The sequence below is a fragment of the Hippocampus guttulatus genome, chromosome 12 (assembly GCF_054856545.1).
Source record: "Hippocampus guttulatus isolate MCC_2025c chromosome 12, RoL_Hgut_1.0, whole genome shotgun sequence".
NCBI classification, from domain to species: Eukaryota; Metazoa; Chordata; class Actinopteri; order Syngnathiformes; family Syngnathidae; genus Hippocampus; species Hippocampus guttulatus.
Genome location: NC_141272.1, coordinates 17,536,839 through 17,554,948, shown reverse-complemented (window position 1 = coordinate 17,554,948; position 18,110 = coordinate 17,536,839). Strand labels below are relative to the sequence as shown.

Genomic DNA, 18,110 nt, shown 5'->3' with positions numbered 1-18,110 from the left:
TCAACTCTTCTCGTGCGTAGCGAGGCTACTCCCCCCACAAATGAGCATTTGCTCCGGAGCAACTTTTTTACCCCGCAGCGTTCACACGTACCATTTTACATCGGTGCTGCCCCGCAAACGAGCATTTGCTCCGGAGAAAATTTTTAAACCACCTCTCTGAGGTGGGTTAAATTTGCTCCGGATTAAGCTGTTTTCAGGGGCTACACCGATGTAACTTTGCACATGTGAACGCTCGACTGGGGTAGCAGCACCGGAGCAAATGTTGCCATGTGAACACCCCTTATGGTCACGAGCTATGGGTCGTGACCGAAAGAACAAGATCCCGGCCGGATACAAGCGGCCAAAATGAGTTTTCTCCGCAGGGTGTCCGGGCTCTCCCTTAGAGATAAGGTGAGAAGCTCGGTCATCCGGGAGGGGCTCAGAGTAGAGCCGCTTCTCCTCCACATCGAGAGGAGCCAGATGAGGTGGCTCAGGGACCTAATTAGGATGTCTCCCTGGTGAGGTGTTCTGGGCATGTCCCACTGGCAGGAGACCCCGGGGACGACCCAGGACACGCTGGAGGGACTATGTCACCCAGCCGGCCTGGGAACGCCTTGGGATCCGCTGGGAAGAGCTCGAAGAAGTGGCTGGGGAGCAGGAAGTCTGGGCTTCCCTCCTAAAGCTGCTGCCCCCGCGAACCGACCCCAGATAAGCGGTGGAAAATGGATGGATGGATATATATATATATTTTTTTTTTTCCATGTTCCATTTTCTAGATGTTGATGACATCACTTGCGAGATCCATCACAACTGCTGTCTTCTGATGTTTACACACCCTCAATATGTCAGGCTAGTCAGTCTGGATCTGATGGCTGGGTTGATGCTTTGGAAGTGTCTCCCATCTTGATTCTTGGACCTCTAGTTCATATTTGGTACAGATGTTCTGGTACACTATTCCTGCTACCTGCTTCAAATTCTTCTCTGCACGCCCAAACACTCAGAAGCATTTACAATACAATACAATACAATACATGCAGATTTATATAGCGCTTTCACAACAGCGACAGCTGTAACAAAGCGCTTCACAAAACAGTTAACGTAAAGTAAAATAATAAACACAACACATAACATAAAACACGGACGGACAGTCTTAAATGAAATTCTAATTGATTTCCAACAGTCTTTGTTGTTGTTTTTTTTTGTCCAATCAGACTACAGATTCGATGTGTTGCCATGCTAATATTATTTATTCAATTGCCTTATGAACTTTGAGTGCAGGCATCAATCACACACACGCATGCACCAGTAAAATCGCTGGTGGATCTTTTAACCAATCAGAATGCAGATTCACCTCCGAAACGCATTCTCTCCGGCGGGTGACGGAGTGAGTTTCTCAGTCCTCTCATTGGTTCTGCTGCTATCGCTTCGGATTGGTTGAGCTCTATGTGCATCCCAAGCTTGATTTACGATGGAGAATGATGAGACCATGATAATAAATTCACTTTCAAGGCACACTTTGCAACAAAAAAAGGGATTTTATGAGGCTCGGTCAACCAACATTGCTTTGCAGAGTGGCTTGTTTTTGAGTGTTTTTGTCTGTTTTTTTTTGCAGGGAGATGGGGGGGGGCATCAATTTCAGAGCAGTTATGTATGAGTGCACAAGTTAGCATATACAGACAGGTATGCATCTGTGGTGAGTACAATGTGATATATTTAAAATTTTTATTTGGATAAAAATTCGATTGTGAAGTACTATATTGTACTGCAGAAGCATTAAGATGTATTGGAAGATGAAGGTAACTGTTTTTTGCTTGAGTGATATCCTCAAATGAGTGAAATTACTTTTTATTTCTTTAATTGCAGACATGGGCCTCTTTTGTACAGGTATGTGCAAATAATCGGGTACATTCGTGATGCGTGTGGGTGAGAGTGGTTGTCAGGGAGACTATACGTACAATTGTACATGAATTGTTTTTTGTAACAGTTTAGTAACACACACTGCAATGTGAACATAGCCATAGTTATATAGTGAACATAAGTGAACTTTGCTTAAGCTGCTCACTTGCCAGAGTCTTTACAGTTCGAAAAGTCATTTAAGTGACAGCACCAAATGCTCTCCGACTTAACGGCTGTGTTATGAAGTTTACCATCTGTTCAGAATTTGAACTGCTATGTCAATACTTTTTAAAATTTTTACCTTTTTAGGCAGTATGAGAGCATGATCAGTTAAATTAAAGCTGTCACATTTAAAACATAATAAATTAAAATAAAAAGCAGAGGCAGGCGTTTGGTTCTCTGGATTAAAGTGTAAATAGTATTAAATGTGAGCGGGGGATTGGTTTTAGAGTGATGGTCGCCAACTGAGGTGAAACTTCACAATCAATCGGTGCATCCCTATTGTACACAAATTGAAAATGCAGAAAAGAATAAAACATTTCTTGAGGGACACGCAATTCAAATTCATTTTAAACAAATGAAGACAATAAACCAAGTGAGGAAAATGCAAAAAAAAAAGCCTTTTTTTTGCTTTAGGGAGAAAGAATTTGGGGGAAAGTATCTGAGGGAAAATAGAGTCTCCAAACTTACTGCTTTTTTGTTTTCCTTTTTTTCTTTTACAGTTGCCTTATTCAGTAGAGAGTGGCAAGTAGCCTACAGAACAGAGACGAGTACAATCATGGTCACAGCACCAGCTATACATACGCACATAACCCTACCAATTAAGGTACACAGATAAGCTGAAAACTAACGATCTTGTCAATGACAGAAAAGATGCGTCACAGAGCTATTTGTTAATTGGCAAGGAAGCATGCCATGCATACGCTGTTGTTTCTGGAATTCAATGCACTCTCTTTGTGTGCCTTATAAGCTGCATAAGGAAACTCCAAATGAAGAATGGGAAAGCAAAAGTTAAAAAAAGCAAAATCAGTGAACAAGTACTGGATCACTGTTTGGGTGTTCACTTAGGCATAAAATTCAACACCTGGACAACAGCGCCAACATGATGTGCAGCAGTTAGAGCAGTAGTAGTGGCAGCAGTAGCTTGAAGCTGCCTTGATTTTAGGCAAAATAAGTGTGTGTCGTCAAGGCCAAGTAAAAAAATAAAATAAAATTTCACTCGTTAATGCAGTGATCACACCGATTGCATCATCTTAAAATATTATAGTTCCAAATTTAAAATCCATTGGAAATAGAACTTGCCAAAAATAATAGCACTCTTATCTTCAAAATACTTTTTTTTCCTATTGTTGGTGTTTGCATTTCGTAATAGACGCAACTTTCTTCTTTCTACTGTGGAACAGTAGTTTGCCATGCCCTCATGCTTCAGATGTGATCAAAGCCTTCAATGTATTGAATGTTTAGGATTTTTGCAGATCATATAACTCGGAGGAAAAACATTCCAGGTAAACTTTGCTTGATTAGAAAGTTAATCATATGTCCCACGGGGGATACATACACCTGCAGTGAAGCCGTTCTCTGGAGAATATCTTTTCAAGAAGAACCTGATTTAAATTATTTTTGCCATTGCCAACAAAAATTAAAAACATTGGTTTTCAAATGGTTGGAGTTAAATTGCAGGTTTAAATGCCTAATTTCCTTTTAGATGTCAGGATCAATGTCTCTCTTTCTCAATAAAATTTGACATGCTGAACGCATACACCCAAGAGCAAGGGTTCTCAAACTGGGGTCCACAAGTTGTACCTTGGGGGTCCGCAAAATAATTTGCAATAAATTATGCTGGATCGTTTCAAAAAGTGCAGACCTCTGGACGTAACTGGTACTGGTACTGGTAAGGCAAGGGAGCTGTTGGAAACATTGTCCAGGTGCCCGCCCCCTCATCTGACTGCGCAAGGATATTATGTACACAAATAATAAAAATATTAGATTAATTAGCCTGCTTGTGAAAAATTAGAAGCATATTAACCCTTTCATGCACCAATAATGATAACCTGTCACCTGATAACATGATAGGCTGTCCACTGTTGTAACCACTGTCCCTGAAGGGATTATAAGTGCCTGAAAACATAATGGGGACGTGACAAGAGTCAGGAACAGACACTTGCCAACTATAAGCCTCCTCAACCCAGTTAGTGAGGGACTGCAAAATCAGAGGTAAGGCTCAGGTGCTCCCTGCAGCACTTGAGGCATAAAGTGCCCTTGTATTTCAAGATGAAATGTGCAAATTTCAGCAATTTTGCCTATTTCTGCTCCTTCAATGTTGCCGATAGCCTCTTGGCAGACAGTGACAGTTTTCTTCTCGTCTTTTCGTCAATTTTGGAGGGGCATTCAGTTCTTGGTATCGTCACTGCTGTGCCATATCTTTTTCCACCAGTTGATGCCTGTCTTTACTGTGTTCCATGTGATATTCAATGTGTGGAAGATTGTTTTGTTCTTCTGACTGATTCCTTTCAACAAAGAGATCCCTCTGATGCTAGGGAAAGTCTCCGTGGACTGCAGTTTATTCAAGATGTGACAGGAAAAGCGCACTAGAACAGCTGAATTTCATCTGGGGTTAAGCAATCACAGGCATTTTATATAGTGTCAGGTGTGTGCTAATTCCTATTTACCAGGAGTGCAAATGTGAGAAGTCAATTTTGAACAAGGCCGCACCGGCAGTTGTCAGAGGGCGAGCACACTTGTGCAGTCACATGATCACAGTTTTTATTTTTGTTTCGCTTTTTGAAAAGATTTCTCTTTGATTAATTTGGTCAGATTTATTTATTTTTAAACCACAAAAACATGACATTTTAACAGGGATGAACACTGTTGATAGCCATTGCACAAGTCAGTTGTTACTGTATAGATACACTTGTGTCATCAATCCATTTTTTAAACTTTACTGCTTATCCTGTTCAGGGTCACAGAAAGCTGGAGCTAACTTGTGGAAATACTGCACCCTGGTCTGGTCGCCAATCTATCATAGGGCACATATAAAAATCTTTCACACTCATATGAAGCTGAGTAGGAATTGAACCTCCGCTGGGGACACGGAAGTCAGGTGAACAAACCATGACACCCTCAGTGACTCCATGATCAAAAGGGTAATGATGTTTATTATATGCATCGCACCACACCCTTACAAAATCCTGTTTTGTGTCAGCCACTCAAAAAATTAACAATTCTATTTATTTTGGTTATGAGGGGGGTGCTTAAAAAAATGAATCCCCTGATGCCCCGAAAAAGTTTGAGAACCCCTCTCCTTTCAGTTCTGTCCTTCTGCTGGTTAAGGTGAAAGAAGAGAACGTTTGCCGCATTGGATTGATCAAAATCAGAAAGTCCCCCCCCCCCCCATATTTCTGACATTTTAATTCTTGTCAGAGATTATGGTGATGGCAAAAATCCAGAAAATAAAGCCAATTATAGCATGGTGATGCTTTACTTGCTTGTCTTTCAGGAGATTATAAAACAGTCGATTATAAAAACTGAATTATTTCAATATTGTGGGATGAAATCCAATCATGAAAAGGGGCTATAGATCTGAAAAATATGAACAGCTATGCAAGTATGTGCGCGATGAAGAGAGCAGCGAGTTCAGCAGCATCAGAAATTGGAGAGAATGGAGAAGCAGGAGCTTGAAATGTATAAATGACAAACGGATAAGAGCGAGGTTAGAAGCTACGGGTCATGAATGTGTTGAATTTGGGGGGTGTCTACCTGGTAGAGACAGTGGCAGACGCTGCGAAGCTGAGGGGGGAACTCGCTGGATGAGCCGATGATGGCATGGAAGAAGCGTTCAGTGATCTGCAACAGGTTTCTCTGATTATCTTCCAAGTTCTCACCTTGTTCCAGTCTGATGAGTAAGAGGAAGAAAAACACACAGAAATGATCTCTACTTTCTATTTTAGTCAGGAGAAAGTATCCAACTTTTAAGAAAAAAAATCCAAACCAAACTCGCAGAATAGTTTTAGTAACAAAATTGAGCAAACTGAATTGTACACTACAGTGCCATGAAAAGGTATTTTCTCTGTTCAGGTCAGTGTGTAGATTACTTGGATTTACATATGTTAATCTTTGAGATAATACTGTAGATATGATCTTTGCAGGATCAACCAGATAGCCTCTGTTGCCGCGGGGCAGAAGTGGGCTGGGCTGTGCGGGCGACGTATTGTGGTCTGGAGCAGAGCGGATGACGGAACTCGGGAAACTAGCTTGCATCACAGCAATGAAGACGAAGTTCATCATCCATTTTCAGGGTTTCCTCTCTTTTCTTGAAATTCTTTTCCAGGACTTCTTCCGGCTTTTTATCTGCTATACTATGAGCCAAGTTATCACAACATACACAAATAAATTCCTCCACAAGCTTTGAAGAGGTGTTATTTTGTACAAATGTACCTTCTGTTTTGTATATTTCACCAGATTGCTTCAATGTTTCAAAATACCACAATGAATTGGCTAAAAAACAAATGAACGGCTCTCTCGCACCTGTGAATCGAGTCTCATCGTTTACCGCAAAAGAGCCATTCAAAAGAACGCTTCGTTCACCAAAGTCACAACACTAATATTTTTGGCATCTCAATTACGTTCACTGCTAAGTGAAACAAGTTCATGGAATACAGGTAACGACTAATGAGCTGGCGATCGGTTGGAGAAAGGCCGAAGTCCATGGTAGGACCTATGGCACTACCACAGCCAGGTTGAATAGCCCAGGGGCGTATAAACTAGTTAAAAACTGCAAAGTCATCACTCTGCTTCTCTGTGCACATATCTTAATCGAGCCAAATTTCAAATGAAGTTTTTCCTCATTGATATAGAGTGTTTTATGTTTCTGCTGTTGGACAATGGAGCAGACATGACATACGGGGTCAAATGTGGCCGAGTAAGACTACCGGGATTTTCGGACCATAAGGCATACTTGAGATTTTTTAATTTTGAGATTTTTTAATTTTCTCAAAACAATTGACAGTGTGCCTTGTAAACTGGATCACCTTATGTATGGTTGGATGGATGGCGACTTTTCAGTTTGTCGGCTTTCATTCCAATTCCTTCCTATTAATTGGTCAATCATTTTCCAGGCTTTTCAGGATGTGTGGGAACCCCGATTTTGTCAGTGATTAATTTGCAGACGGCTAAAGTAGTTTTCATCCATGTTTACCTTGACGTATCTACACACGGTTGGCGGCTGGCATGGGTCTTACCCGAAAGATATACGTTAGGCTGGTGAAGTGGTATCGGTGTCAGAGTATCAAAGCATTTTTAAGACTCCGTGTCCGAGTACATTTGTACAGTGGCATTATGGATACCTGTATCTGTATCAGTGAATCCCAAAATAAAGGGTTTTCAGTGATTTTATGTGCCGGTGTTAAAGGGGAAAAATCCAAACCGATTTGGCAGTATGTGAAAAAAAGAAATTGCACAATAATTACAAATAACATATGAAACGGTGGTTTCCCTAAACCGTCAATTAATAATTACTCAATTCATGACAAGGTTCCACAGTCGGTGAGAAGCCACATTTAAAATTTTGAATGATTCCTAGAAAATGAGCAAATGGCCTACAGAAGAAAAAGAGCAGCTCGCAAAACCTGGACATGGGGATGAGAAATGAAAGGGGGGGGGGGGCGGGGGGATGATATTAGTTCCAATCTCATCAGGAGAAGTCAGGATCATTTTGCCTTCATCCAACCACACTTGATTGGCTGTAATGTGCTGTTGCGACGTCATTCATTTTGAGTTGACATTTGGAATCGCTGCCAAACTAGTTGCAGACGGTGGGTGACGACGGAAAATGGGTTCCAGAACCACGCACTCTGTATGACATGACTGAATAGTTCAGCTGTGTTCTGTCACGTTGCTCAGTGTGCTGCTGGCTTTAGTGTCAAGAAAAACAGAAGGAAAGTGGATAGGCCACAGCACCACCATGTAGATAAATTGAATCAATTAGAAGCAAATGATATTTTTGGCTGTTATGTTTCTCATGAAGAGAGTAAAATATAATCTAAGGGACTGACAAAAAAGAAAGAGTTTCATACCGAGTGGAGTCCACCTCAAAACTGATGTGTTCAGGGGTTGAGATCACCCCTTTTAACAAAGGTTCCAGTAACTTCTGCAGGTATGCTGCCCCATAGACCTAATATACAACCAAAATGAATACAAAATTATTTTGTTTCCATTGAGTTGGAAACTAATTTGTATCAGATAACATAACATAGTAATACAATGACATAACAAAATTACAATTTCTAAGAAAAAAGGAATGTCCAAAGAAAATTGCCCGCAGTTGTGAAGTTTCCTACCTTGAAACAAAAGGTCATTATTTTGCTAGCCAGGCTGTTTCCCCGAAAAAGGGTCTGCATGGAGTCAGCAAGCTCCACCTCTTTGGAGAACATATTCCATAGTAATTGGTAGAGGAGGTGACGGGAGTCGAACAGCGTCACCAGGACCCGAGCAAGCTCATCCTTGAAATGTAAATGACTACATTATTGATTGAAAACGACATGATAGAAATATATTACAATTACCTTTCATAAATTCACATTTGCTTTCCATAAAAACAAGAAATACATGGGTTTAGCCATCAAAACACATTGTTAGATTTTTTTGCAATCCTGAAATGTGAAATTGCTTTCTGAGCGTTAGCGGTCTTCAAACCGCTGGCAAGATTTGAATAAAGCCTTCCTTCAAGCCCTTCTGACCAAAACCATGCCCCTCACTAATGTGAAAATGCACGAGACGTGCATGATAGGAACATGCAAAGACGTTCTTTGCCAACAAGTGCTGCATGATTATTAATCATGGATTTTTGTGTTGTCCTTGTTTTGTCTTAGGAGCTGTTCAATTACTTCTTTTTAACGTTTGATGCTAACCAAAAGTAAGTCATCCGGGCATGGACACCAAGGATTGACAACACCCTTCTGCAATGCCTTCTGTCTCGACAGTCTCTGATAGGCTATTCTTGTCAAGGTTTCAAAATAAAAATACACTTCCACTCACATTGGGAAGTTGTGTTAAAAATGAATACCGGTAAAAATACAGTAATCCCTTGCCACTTTGCGCTTCATGTTTTGCTGCGTCAGTGCTTCTCAGGTTTTTCCAAAATAAAAATACTTGCATTCATTAACAAACAAATAAACAAACAAAAATTACAAATGAAAAAATACAGCCATCTCGGCAGCCATATTGCGTCAAGACGCGTTGTTTCATGTTGATGCCCGAGAGAGAAGGTTTCCCTGCATCCCGAATGACTCAGAGGTTTTGTACGTGCCTGGACTGTACTGTCCATGCCACGGGCGCTCATACAAAAACGTGCATGATCGGTTCCCGGCGAGACATCGACCAATGACTGCTCGAGTGGATTTATCCCGTGAGCTGAATGGCTGCGCATCATTGCGGCCTAACCTGGCATTTTCCCTTGTTTCTCGCAGTTGACTGTCTCGCATACTGTATCATAGTGTGTTCGCGACAACTTTTTTCAACAAGTGCCAAGTTTTTCATGAGTTAAACTGCGCTCCAACCCGTTGCCAATGTGTCCCGGGGTGTGTGGAAGCATGTAAGCCCGTTCGTCCCTCCGCAGGGATGGCACATCGCTTCAACGGAAGCACGGGGCCAATTTGGGGGTTAGGAGGACATATTTTGAACGTTTCCCAAACCGGTCAGGTGTTTTTCTTAGACATGTCACAAGGAAGCAGGAAGCAGATTAAGTCTGAAGTGATAGCTTAAACCAGGGGTGTCAAACTCAGGTCCTGGAGGGCCGCTGTCCTGCATGTTTTCCAAGTCTCCCTGTTGCAACACACCTGATTCAAATGATCAGATCATCAGCAAGCTCTGCGGAAGCCTAACATCGAACCTGTTCATTTGAATCAGGTGTGTTGCAACAGAGAGACTTGGAAAACATGCAGGACAGCGGCCCTCCACGACCTGAGTTTGACACCTATGGCTTAAACGGTCAGATCATTTTTTTTCTTCACAAAACAGATGATTGTCTGATAAAAAACAAACAAACCAAAAACCTACTTCAACTAGTAAGAAGATGAATGTCAAAGCGCCACCCATCTTTGTTTGACTCCAATTGAAAAACCTCAGCGACACCCTCAGCGTCTCCAGCAGAAAGAGTGAACCTAAAGCCCGTATGAGTCAAATGAGAGCCGCCTTCTACCTCATTACAAGCCTCTTCGCCTCTAAGTTCCTGTTTTGAGCAAATAATTATGAACTTATGATATTATGGCTGCAACAGGTTCCCAAAAAGCTGGAACAGGGTCATGTTTACCACTGTGATACATCATCTTTTCCTTTTACACTATTCAATAACTGTTTGAGAACTGAGGACACCAATTGTTGAAGCTTTGGAAGTCGAATTCTTTCCCATTCTTGCTAGATCTCCAGCTTCATTTGTCCAACAGCCCGGGGTCTCCATTGTTGTAATTTACGTTTCATAATGCACCACACATGTTTAATGGAGACACGTCTGGACTGCAGGCAGGACAATCTAGTACGGTCTAGTATCTTTGACGTCCATGAAAATCACATTGCTTGATTGGCAGGACATGTTTCGCCAAAACCTGTATGTACCGTTGAGCATAAATAGCGCTTTCACAGATGTATAAATTACCCATGCCGTTGGGACAAACACGGCCCCATACCATCACAGATGCTGGCTTTTGAACGTTGCGTCCATAACAGTTTGGATGCTCTTTCCCCTCTTTGACCCAGAGGACACAATGTCCAAAATTTCCAAAAAATTTTAAAATGTGGACTTGCCCGACCACAGAACACTTCTCCACTTTGCATCAGCCCATCTTAGAAGAGCTCGGGCCCAGAGAAGCCAGCGGCGTTTCTGGGTGTTGTTGATGAATGGCTTTTGCTTTGCATAGTGGAGTTTTAAGTTGCATTTACCAACTGTATTTCCTGACATTGTTTTTCTGAAGTGTTCCTGAGTCCATGTGATGATATCCTTGACATTGAGGGTTACGGCTATTAATTGCTGGTTTTCTCCAGATTCTCTGAACCTTTGGATGATATTATGGACCGGAGGTGATAAAATCCCTAAATTCCTTGCAAGTGTACCTTGAGGAACATTGTCCTTAAACTATTTTCTCACGCAGTTGTTCAGAGGTGAACCTCTCCCCATCTTTGCTTGTGAATGACTGAACAATTCAGGGAAGCTCCTTTTTTACCTAATGACATCCACCTGTTTCCAGTTAGCCTGTTCACCTGTGGGATGTTCCAAAAAGGTGTTTGATGAGCATTCCTCAACTTTCTCAGTCTTTTTTGCCGCCTGTCCCGGAATTTGTAGAATGTGTTGCAGCCATAGAATTCTCAGTTCATGATCAATTGCTAAAAACAAAGTTTATGAGTCTGAACATTAAATATCGTGTCTTTATGTTTTCAATTAAATATAGGTTGAACATGATTTGGAAATCATTGTATTCTGTTTTTATTTGTGATTAAGACATCCCAACTTCATAGGAATTGGGTTTGGAATAATTAAAGCGAATTTAGTGGCAGGGAGGATTTTTTTTTTTTCAAAGATCATTTTAATGATACTGTGCTGTTTGGTCATCAACACAGTTTTACTATATAGAGTGAATCATAGATTTAACTGCCAGTATCCACGAACGCAGAGAACATTCTTACCCACTGGGATCCTGGAACAACATTAGCCAGTGCCATGGCAATAGGAAGTTCTCCCTGGTCTCCCATCATAGTTACCAGCTCAACCAGCCTTTCAAAGCGGTCAGCCAGCACTGTCTCAGCAAGTGTGTCAAACTCTGTTCCCTGCTGCAAGATCTTTGTCAACACCTCCATGAATGTGGCTCGAGTTTGGAGATCTTTGTGGTAACCCAGACCTGAGCATTCAGAGTTGGGAAATATAAACTACACAGTACCTTCATTTTATCAAACACATTTCCCTAAATGTTGCAAGTGTGACAAAGTCAAACTTACCAATAGAATGCATGAGGCCACTGTCGACATTAGCATTGAGGAGGTTGGACATGGCCAGGACAGTGCAGTGGCGAAGGGAGGCCAGGCGGCGTGACATCCCCCTCTTGCATCCACCCACTGCCTGACCCTCATCCTCTACCTCACTGCAATCATTGAGCAGATTCATAAAAAGGGTGAAGTACCTGCAGGACAAAAACAACTATTTTAGAAAATTCTTTACCTTACCACTTACGGGGTACAGATTGACCACATAATTTTCCATGTATGAAGTGAAAGTTCTTTTCATATTGTTAGTCATAGAAAATATGAGGTTAATTACACACTTATTTGAATAATTTTAGTTGACCAACAACAGAATATTTGGCATTTATAAAGTAAATTTATTAAGAGTACTTAAGTATCTGTGCTCCATTAGTTAGTCCTACTTTTAACTGTAAAATGGAGATAGTGTAGTGGTGACGTAAAGATAAAAAGGAACACAAGTAGAGCATGGAGCAACAACTTTTCTGACAGTGCTTGCACTAGCACTTGTTCTCTTTTGTCACACTTTCATAATTCTTGTGATCAAGGGGACTCAAGTAGAATTAAAGCCTTTTTTTGTTCAATTACATCGGTGTTGTTCCTTGGATTTTGACAAGGAAGACACGAGTGAGGAATTTCATGCCCTGCTGACACAATAACAAGGGTAAAGGAAGTTGCGGCAACAGGGAGTGTGTAATGACTATTTTTGTTGTTTTTAAACAAAGTATTCATTATTGCAACTCGCGAGCATCATCCACACACTTCATGGTGGTTCTTTGTTCGTGTTCAGTAGATTCTTCGATGCGACAAACTAGACGTCCAAATATAGCACCGGCATTTTCAAATCTTCACGATTCTGTGAGTACTGGCTGGAAAGAGTCCCTGTTTCACTTGATTCTCAAAGCCCAACGCTAGATGCCTACCACTGTGCTGCATATAATTATGTACAACTGCGTACATTTACTACCTTTGATGAAAAGTCACCCTGCCAACATGGCTGCCATGTAGGCCCTTTGGTTCGAAGGCCTGTTACAGCGCACAGGGTATATTGGTGATACGCATTACAGGACTCAAACAATCAGTAATAAGCCGAACAGAGGCCAATATTTTGGGTCATGCAAGGAAACCGTCGCTCTGCTGGCGCTCAGAGCGAGTGTTTGTGGAAAATCCTGTGGATTCCTGGCATAATTTTAGCTCATGATGACGTAGGATGATTAAAATGAGTTTGAAATTAGCAATAGGACCAAGTAATTTATATGTACAGAACTCACAGAGTATGTGTTGCGATGTACTTGGCTGAATGATGTATTTTTCATAAATGTGACAAAGTACAACAACTTTGGAATTATGACGATGACGCTCGTGATGAGACCAGCCACTAAAAAATACCGCACCATTGGCTAATGTGCCATTCTGGTGTGTTTGCAGCATTCACAGCACGTGTCTACCCCTAAATAGTTTATTATTTTGTTATCAGAAGCCATTCCTCAATGTTGGTTTAGCTGCTTTACAGAATGAAACCACAGATGATAGAAGACAAACGAAAGCAAAAATTTTAACATCAAAGAAACGGTTCTGCTTGACATATATGTAATTGGAAAAAAATCAGTTTTACCAGATTTTCAGAGAAGCGACCGAATTTCATATAATTTACCGATGCTCTACTGCTGACTACAAAAGAACAGAAAAGGGTAGAATCAAACTTTTTCTTCCCTTGGTTGAGATTAGATTACATTGAGATATATTTGATGTATCTATACAACACAATATTCTGTGGATCAGTCAAAATGTTCAAATATGTGGTTGGCTCTGATGAAAACGGCTCGCAGCAAATGAGTTCAAAGTGGTTTAATGCCCTTTAGGTATAAGTTAAGGAAATGTATTCTAACTTGAGAAAAAGCTGTGATTTGGCCTCCATTAGCTCCACTCCATCTCCCTCCTCGGGTTGCAGAGGAAGACCAGCAAGCAGAGACACAACTGCCTCCATACTGGCCTGGTCAAGATCCCTAGATCACACACAGACAGGCAGGAAACAAGATAATATGTCTTCAATACTGCAGTCAACATTAGACACTGCTGGCAACCAAGCTATACCTTGTCAAACACTTAATGTCATCATCAGCTGCTTGATTGGAAGTTCCCATCACCCAGTCAGTCAGGTATTCCACCATCTTATTCCTTAAAACAATTAAAAAGCAATGATCAAAACTAACTGCGGAAGCAGGTAATTGTCACTGAAAGTCCATTTACCATGCATGGCTCCAAGGAGGGGCTGGCATGAATTTATAACCCAATTTCTCACGAAGGTGGGAAGGGCCTGATTTCCTGCTCTCTACAACCCAGCGCTGACCGTTGGTGCTCAACCATAGTGTTTGTAATTGTTAATTGTGATATTAAATACTCAAAGACATTCATTCATTCATCTTCCGAACCGCTGAATCCTCACTAGGATTGCGGGGGGTGCTGGAGCCTATCCCAGCTGTCTTCGGGCAGTAGGCGGGGGACACCCCGAATTGGTCGCCAGCCAATCGCAGGGCACACATAGACGAACAACCATGCACGCCCAAACCCACACCTAGGGACAATTTAGAGTGACCAATCAGCCTGCCATGATGTTTTTGGAATGTGGGAGGAAACCGGAGTACCCGGAGAAAACCCACACAGGCCCGGGGAGAACATGCAAACTCCACACAGGGAGGCCAGAGCTGGAATTGAACCCGGTACCTCTGCACTGTGAAGTTGACGTGCTAACCACTGGACTTCCGGGCCGCCTACTCAAAGACAATGTATTAGAATTTCATTTATATATAAAATCACCTACAAATGTTACAAGATCCAGATGGAAGGAATTCCATTTTTTCCCCCCTGGCGAGGCTGCAGGGCAGTTCTGGGGCCGAAAATTGACATGACACCGGAATTAAGTGCTTGGGTGATTAAGTACACTTTTTATAGGAGTCCAGTGGGAACCAGGTTAAAGCAGAGAGTATGTAGTGTCTGGAGATAAATACAAAATAACATGACACTACTACCGATACATAGAACCGGAAACCAAAAATAAATCAAATTAGGTTATGGCGGACGTCATCCCGGAGGAGTGGCCTACAAGGATAAAAGTATATTCATTCTTTCAAGGACAGCGGTTACTCCAGTGGACAGCTTATATTGTCACGTTACAGGATGCATGAAAGGGTTAACGTAGTATACTGTACTGTATATTTATATCACTAATATTATTTGTTGTTCAAGGAATAAAAAGTTATTTTGAGCTTTGCCGTGAAATATTATATACACTGAGCGCTTAACTGTGGAAAAAGCAACTTACCTGAATTTCATCTCCTGGCAAAAAGACAGGTCATCTCTTCTCTCCATCATGACTTCTACTAGCTGGCACAACTTGGTTTTGATCTGGATAGCATGTACCATATTGCCAAGAATGCGAACATACCTAAGAAAACCACAGCCAAAAGACGACAAATCTGAAGTCAGTTGTCTAGCGCGTCTCACACCATATCACAATGTCCAATGCAGTTATTTCTGACCTGACGAGGTTAAGCATCATGGTCTCAATGCTAGCCTGTCCCAAGTGTTCAGAACTGCCCTCTGTATGGTTATCCAGCAGGTTCTTCATTATTGCAATTGTCTGCTCCACAAATTGGGTGTTGGTGTCATTGATAGGAACCTGGAAAAGAACAGCCAAGGAGGACACGTCAAACACAAACAATGTGCTAAGAGCATCAAGAACCACTTGTTGCATCCGGACAGTACTTTTATGGGTTTTTTGTTTGTTTGGGGTTTTTAAAAAACAAATCTAGACCAATGCCCCTTTTTCAGAACAATCTCATAGCTAGGCTCGCTTTACTCGCTTTGGGTGGCCCGAATTCTACAGTGTAGCAATAATAGTGCCGCCTCAATCATACAATTAGGGAGAATGACAGTTTCCTGTATGGAATTTTCAGTATGTGGCTGTAGGCCGTTGTAATTATATGTATTTTACTGTGTATACTGTGGAGAGTGAGGAATATTCCAATGCCCAGATCCGAGCAGGACGTCACAAAGGCAAAGCAATTGTGTAATAGAATATCAGAAGGTGTTGATGATTCTTATTGCGAGGCATTTATACCTTTGTACAGTAAGGAGCAATCAGGGTTCCCACTCTTCCACTTGCTTTTTATTTATGGACCTTTTAAGGATTTTTGAGGGCTAATTTAGCCATTTTTAAGGACTTTTTCTCCATTGAGCAGGGGATTCACGATGGATTTAATGAACAGAGATCACTGAGCTGGTGTTCAAATCATTGCTGTATTGCATGTAGCCCGACAGCGGGGTTTGAGGGGAAGGGCGCCAGGCGCATTTTTCAACAAAACTATTAATTGGAAGGGTGGGGAGAATTACATACACAAATGAAATGAACACCACAGGTTAATTTTTATGGATTTTTATTGATTATAGAAGCTTTCCCTGAAAATTAAGGACAATTAAGAACATAATTTTACAGCTTTTTTTAAATGGATTTTTATGAACTTTAAGGACCCGTGGGAACCCTGGCAATGCCACAGAATCAACAAACATGCTGGGAACAATGTATGACTGGCAGCAGTTCAGCTCACCCATGTTTTTGGCTCATCATGTGCAATTATTGAAAAGAAAATTTGAATGCTGTTACAATCTCTGTCTGTTAAAAGCTCTGTCCTGGGCGGCTCCCTGGACACTCTGGAGGAGGTGGGCAACAGGAGGATGCTCGCCAAGCTCAAAGCTATGATGGACAGACCCTCCAGTCCACCCTGACAGCACTGGGCAGCTCCTTCAACCAGAGACTGATACACCCACGCTGCATGAAGAGGTAGCGCCGCTCGTTCCTGCCGACTGCTATCAGGCTATTGAATAGACAGACCTGAAAACCTGGACTCACCCCCACTTAATATGCTTATATTTATATTTATTTATATACTTTTTGTTCTTCTACTTTTCCCTTTCACAATTATGAAATTATGCTGCTGTAAATTGGGAATTTCTCCATTATGAGACAAATAAAGGTTTTCTTATATCATCTTAATCAGGCTGAGAAGACGTAGCCTCAATGGGTCAAAGGGGTAGTCTGCGGTTTTGAACCAGCCTTACTTGCAACGTGCATAACCTATTCATGCTGGCGTGCTGCAAAGCACTAAATGTTACTGGTTGATGTTATATTTTTTAGAACATATGTGCACAATGACAACCGAAGCCGCTGGCTGGCGTATCCGTGTGGCTATGAGGTGCTCCCGCAAATGAGTGACAACACCCCTTGGTTACACCTCCTACAGTCACAGTTCTTCTCACTCAGATTTGTTTCATTCAGATCATAAAAAATATTATACAGTCAGGCTATACAGACAGTTTAACACAGGTTAAAAAGTGTTTTAAAAACTTCAAAGTCCCCCATTGAGTTACAATATGGCTGCTACAAATATCTGAAAAATATTTGTCTCTGAACAAACTTAAAAAATTAGTTTACAAAAAAATGGCATGTGTAAAATAATCTCATCGTCAATACTCCGTTAGTTATGGCCATTGGACATTGAAGGTGAACAAGAAACCAATACTACTAGATTGGATATGAGGGTTAGTAGCCTCCACTCACCGGACCCTGTGCGTCGAAGAATTTACCAATGCTGTTCCTCAACTTATTGAAGAGCATGGGGTAAAGGGCAGGGCTAAGCTCCAACCCCAGCAAGTCTTTCACGTTGGTACGGACATGAAGGCCGACTCTGTCATGGCCACACACCAGCAAGGCCAGCAGCCGATCGATAAAGCGGCTGACTGGTGTCTCACTCGAAGCTGATGAGGAGCAGGAGGCTGAGGCCATGGGGTTCAAGATCTCACACGGCCCCATGGAAATCATAGAATGCTTGCGCTCACTCATTGAGCCCATAGGTGGGCTATAGGTGGCAGGGCCAGGCGTGCTGCGTTGCTGGAGGCAAACACCGCCCAGGGCACAGAGAAAGCCTGTCATGTTGATCCACTCCTGCTGTTGGGAAACGACGTATTGAAACGACTATATCACAGAAACAGGTATAAGTGACTGATCCCTTTGTAGGATACCTACCTGCCCATCATCTGCCTTGTTTTTGGGGAAATTTAGGATTTGTTTTGTTGCTTGGTCCCATTTAGCATATGTGTCCTCCCAAGCCTTAAGGCGGAAAAATCACACACAATATTAACAGAAGTGAAAAAACATCAACACAATGACTTTGTTA

General features: G+C 41.7%; 1 protein-coding gene and 1 long non-coding RNA gene across 4 annotated transcripts in view; one reads left to right on the top strand and one right to left on the bottom strand.

Annotated features, from left to right (window-relative positions):
• Nucleotides 1–18,110, bottom strand: part of nf1a (neurofibromin 1a) — an 88,283-nt gene that overhangs the window by 38,628 nt on the left and 31,545 nt on the right. Inside the window, exons 19-30 of one of the 3 annotated variants that reach the window (XM_086124734.1) lie at nucleotides 17,960–18,043; nucleotides 17,495–17,881; nucleotides 15,417–15,556; nucleotides 15,200–15,322; nucleotides 13,972–14,055; nucleotides 13,767–13,883; nucleotides 11,857–12,038; nucleotides 11,548–11,759; nucleotides 8,211–8,372; nucleotides 7,947–8,044; nucleotides 5,632–5,767; nucleotides 2,566–2,628 (exon numbers count right to left, since the gene is read on the bottom strand). In XM_086124734.1, the coding sequence (XP_085980860.1) occupies nucleotides 2,566–2,628; nucleotides 5,632–5,767; nucleotides 7,947–8,044; nucleotides 8,211–8,372; nucleotides 11,548–11,759; nucleotides 11,857–12,038; nucleotides 13,767–13,883; nucleotides 13,972–14,055; nucleotides 15,200–15,322; nucleotides 15,417–15,556; nucleotides 17,495–17,881; nucleotides 17,960–18,043 (1,788 nt within the window). The remainder of the gene's footprint in view (nucleotides 1–2,565; nucleotides 2,629–5,631; nucleotides 5,768–7,946; nucleotides 8,045–8,210; nucleotides 8,373–11,547; nucleotides 11,760–11,856; nucleotides 12,039–13,766; nucleotides 13,884–13,971; nucleotides 14,056–15,199; nucleotides 15,323–15,416; nucleotides 15,557–17,494; nucleotides 17,882–17,959; nucleotides 18,044–18,110) is intronic. The other 2 variants (XM_086124735.1, XM_086124736.1) reach the window with 2 other exon arrangements.
• Nucleotides 1,619–6,094, top strand: LOC147197689 (uncharacterized). Its single transcript, XR_015102401.1, has 3 exons — nucleotides 1,619–1,672; nucleotides 1,843–1,863; nucleotides 6,021–6,094. It is a non-coding gene; the product is annotated as an uncharacterized LOC147197689 (long non-coding RNA).